The sequence below is a fragment of the Chiloscyllium punctatum genome, chromosome 22, assembly GCF_047496795.1.
Source record: "Chiloscyllium punctatum isolate Juve2018m chromosome 22, sChiPun1.3, whole genome shotgun sequence".
Taxonomy (NCBI): Eukaryota; Metazoa; Chordata; class Chondrichthyes; order Orectolobiformes; family Hemiscylliidae; genus Chiloscyllium; species Chiloscyllium punctatum.
This window is the reverse complement of record NC_092760.1, coordinates 18,814,501-18,818,741: the sequence shown is the minus strand read 5'-3', so window position 1 is coordinate 18,818,741 and position 4,241 is coordinate 18,814,501. Positions and strand designations below refer to the sequence as shown.

General features: G+C 45.7%; 1 protein-coding gene across 1 annotated transcript in view; it reads right to left on the bottom strand.

The window, feature by feature from the left end:
• nup160 (nucleoporin 160) overlaps positions 1 to 2,544 on the bottom strand; it is a 427,529-nt gene extending 424,985 nt beyond the window's left edge. The window contains exon 1 of the mRNA XM_072592866.1: positions 2,443 to 2,544. Coding sequence (XP_072448967.1) covers positions 2,443 to 2,530 — 88 coding nt within the window. The 5' untranslated portion in view covers positions 2,531 to 2,544. The remainder of the gene's footprint in view (positions 1 to 2,442) is intronic.
• Positions 2,545 to 4,241: the final 1,697 nt, after the last annotated feature.

Here is a 4,241-nt window from a genome sequence, read left to right as displayed (position 1 = left end):
TCTCTCTCTCTGTCACATTCTCTCTCTCTCCCTCTCTCTGTCACATTCTCTCTCTCTCTCTGTCACATTCTTCTCTCTCTCTCTCGGTCATCATGTCTCTCTCTCTTCCTCTCTCTCTCTGTCACTCTCTCTCTTCTCTCTGTCACATTCTCTCTCTCTCTTTTCTCTGTCACATTCTCTCTCTCTCTCTCTTGTACTCATCTCTGTCCACCTCTCTCTCTCCTCTCTGTCACATTCTCTCTCTCTCTCTTCTCTGTCACATTCTCTCTCTTCTCTCTCAGTCACATTCTCTCTCTCTTCTCTCTCTGTCACATTCTCTCTCTCTCTCTCTCTGTCACATTCTCTCTCTCTCTCTCTGTCACATTCTCTCTCTCTCTCTCTCTCTGTCACATTCTCTCTCTTTCTCTCTCTGTCACATTCTCTCTCTCTCTCTGTCACATTCTCTCTCTCTCTCTCTGTCACATTCTCTCTCTCTCTCTCTGTCACATTCTCTCTCTCTCTCTCTGTCACATTCTCTCTCTCTCTCTCTCTGTCACATTCTCTCTCTCTCTCTCTCTCTGTCACATTCTCTCTCTCTCTCTCTGTCACATTCTCTCTCTCTCTCTCTCTGTCACATTCTCTCTCTCTCTCTCTCTGTCACATTCTCTCTCTCTCTCTCTCTCTGTCACATTCTCTCTCTCTCTCTCTCTCTCTGTCACATTCTCTCTCTCTCTCTCTCTCTGTCACATTCTCTCTTCTCTCTCTGTCACATTCTCTCTCTCTCTCTGTCACATTCTCTCTCTTCTCTCTCTCTGTCACATTCTCTCTCTCTCTCTGTCACATTCTCTCTCTCCTCTCTTCTCTGTCACATTCTCTCTCTCTCTCTCTCTGTCACATTCTCTCTCTCTCTCTCTGTCACATTCTCTCTCTCTCTCTCTCTCTCACATTCTCTCTCTCTCTCTCTCTGTCACACTTCTCTCTCTCTTCTCTCTCTGTCACATTCTCTCTCTCTCTCTCTCTGTCACATTCTCTCTCTCTCTCTCTCTCTGTCACATTCTCTCTCTTCTTCTCTGTCACATTCTCTCTCTCTCTCTGTCACATTCTCTCTCTCTCTCTGTCACATTCTCTCTCTCTCTCTCTGTCACATTCTCTCTCTTTCTCTCTCTGTCACATCTCTCTCTCTCTCTCTCTGTCACATTCTCTCTCTCTCTCTCTCTGTCACATTCTCTCTTCTCTCTCTCCTCTGTCACATTCTCTTCTCTTTCTCTCTCTCTGTCACATTCTCTCTCTCTCTCTCTGTCACATTCTCTCTCTCTCTCTTCTCTGTCACATTCTCTCTCTCTCTCTCTCTCTGTCACATTCTCTCTCTCTCTCTCTCTCTGTCACATTCTCTCTCTTTCTCTCTCTGTCACATTCTCTCTCTCTATCTCTGTCACATTCTCTCTCTCTCTCTCTCTGTCACATTCTCTCTCTCTCTCTCTGTCACATTCTCTCTCTTCTCTCTCTGTCACATTCTCTCTCTTTCTCTCTCTGTCACATTCTCTCTCTCTCTCTCTCTCTGTCACATTCTCTCTCTCTCTCTCTCTCTGTCACATTCTCTCTCATCTCTCTCTCTCTCTGTCACATTCTCTCTCTCTTCTCTCTCTGTCACATTCTCTCTCTCTCTCTCTCTCTGTCACATTCTCTCTCTCTCTCTCTCTGTCACATTCTCTCTCTCTCTCTCTCTCTGTCACATTCTCTCTCTTCTCTCTCTGTCACATTCTCTCTCTCTCTCTCTCTGTCACATTCTCTCTCTCTCTCTCTCTGTCACATTCTCTCTCTCTCTCTCTCTCTGTCACATTCTCTCTCTTTCTCTCTCTGTCACATTCTCTCTCTCTCTCTGTCACATTCTCTCTCTCTCTCTCTCTCTCTCTTCACATTCTCTCTCTCTCTCTCTCTGTCACATTCTCTCTCTCTCTCTCTGTCACATTCTCTCTCTCTCTCTGTCACATTCTCTCTCTCTCTCTCTCTCTCTGTCACATTCTCTCTCTTCTCTCTCTCTCTGTCACATTCTCTCTCTTTCTCTCTCTGTCACATTCTCTCTTCTCTCTCTCTCTCTGTCACATTCTCTCTCTCTCTCTCTCTCTGTCACATTCTCTCTCTTCTCTCTCTGTCACATTCTCTCTCTCTCTCTCTCTCTGTCACATTCTCTCTCTTTCTCTCTCCTGTCACATTCTCTCTCTCTCTCTGTCACATTCTCTCTCTCCTCTCTCTCTGTCACATTCTCTCTCTCTCTCTCTCACATTCTCTCTCTCTCTCTGTCACATTCTCTCTCTCTCTCTCTCTCCTCTCCTCTCTCTCTCTCTCTGTCACATTCTCTCTCTCTCTCTGTCACATTCTCTCTCTCTCTCTCTCCTCTCTCTGTCACATTCTCTCTCTCTCTCTCTCTCTCTCTCTCTCTCTGTCACATTCCCTCTCTCTTACCCAGCTCTGTCCTTATTTCTCTCCATTCCTCCCTTTCTCTTTCCCACTCTCCGATCTCGAGGAGACTCCGATCCCAAACCGCCGCCATCTTTGCCGCACTGCCTTCTGGGAGCGGGCCTTTCCCGCGCCTGCTCCCTTAAAGCTGGACCTGCCCCACTCCATTTACAGGTGGACAACCAGAATCCCCCTTAAAGCGCACCAGCAGAGACAGAGTGATCCTGAGACATTGGGAATTCCACAGCCCGGAGCATGTCCATTTCTCAAACTGTAGTGACATTCTCCTTCCATCTCCAGGTTTGCTCACTCCAGGTGACAGTCTATCTCAGTCCAGGGTGAAAGTAGGTGACTTAGCCCTGACCGAAATGTGGTGGCCAGGACTGGGAATTGAACATTCATGGATATTCAGTGTTTATGCAGGAAAAATGTTGGAGTTGCAACTGATAATGAGGGATGGAATCAGTACATCACTTAGTCCAAATCTCAGATTGGAAGTATAATATATGGAATCCGTTGGACCTAAGAATCAGCAAGTGGAAGCAGAATGGTGGGCTGGAGATATTCTTGGCAATCAAATAGTGTGGGACCTGGTATTAATCAGGAGATGACAGGAGATTGTAGTATGTACCAACACAGTTATCATTTAGAATCACGACAGTGCAGACGTTGGCCCATTCAGCCCATTGTGTCCACCCCAACCTTCTGAACAGCATCCCATCAGACCTACCCCCCCTACTCCATCTCTGTAACCTTGGATTTCACATGGCTAACCCAGCTAGCCTTCACATCTCTGACTACTATGTCTTTGACCAATTCACCTCACCTGCGCAGCTTTGGACTATAGGAGGAAACTGAAGCAAACCCACACAGACACAAGGAGAATGGGAGGAAACTCCACACAGTCACCCAAGGGTGAATCGAACCCGACTCCCTGTTGCTGTGAGCAACAGGTGCTAACCACTGAGTCACCATGGGTGACTTCAATCTGTATATAGACTGGGTAAACCAACTGAGCACTAAAGCTGTGCAGGGAGAATTCCTGGAGTGTGTTAGGGATGGTTTTCTGGAGCAGAATGTTGAGTAACCTTTGGGAGGTGTGCTGTTTTAGAGTTAGCATTATGTCAAAAAAAAAGGACTAAGCAACAATCTTTCTATAAAGATCTTTTTATATCCTTGTTTGGGATGAGTGACCATAATATGATGGAATTTTACGTTTACAGATTTGAGAAAGAGGTAGTTCATTCTAAAGCAAGGCTGTTACGTTTGAATAAGGGAAAGTATGAAAACAAGAGGCACCAGTTGGCTGAGGTGGATTGAGAAAATATATTAAAATACAGTAGGCAATGGATAGCCTTTGAAGAACGAATATGTGACTTTTAGCTACCGTTCTCTCTAAGCTGTTTGGCTGTCTGTACAGCTGCTCCTATATTGCATACACTGTGATCGTAGCCAGCCTTCCAATTATAGCAGTAACGTTCAGTTCCAGAAGCTTCTGCCACACACGGGTCTCTGGGTCCCACACAACAAGAAAATGAGAGGGAAAGCTTCAATCAGTGACCATACATACCTTCAAGGAGCAAAGACCCACATTAGCCTGGATTTGTGAATGGGAAACTATGTTTGACAAACTTGTTTCCAAATATTTCCACAAAATCTCCAAAGTTGCGGATGATACAAAGGGAAGGTGTCAGCAAGATGGAAAGAGGCTCCAGGAAAATTTGGGCAGGCTTAGGGAACGAGCAAGACCACGGCAGATGGAATATAATCTGTGAGAGGCAATGGCCGAGTGGTATTATCACTGA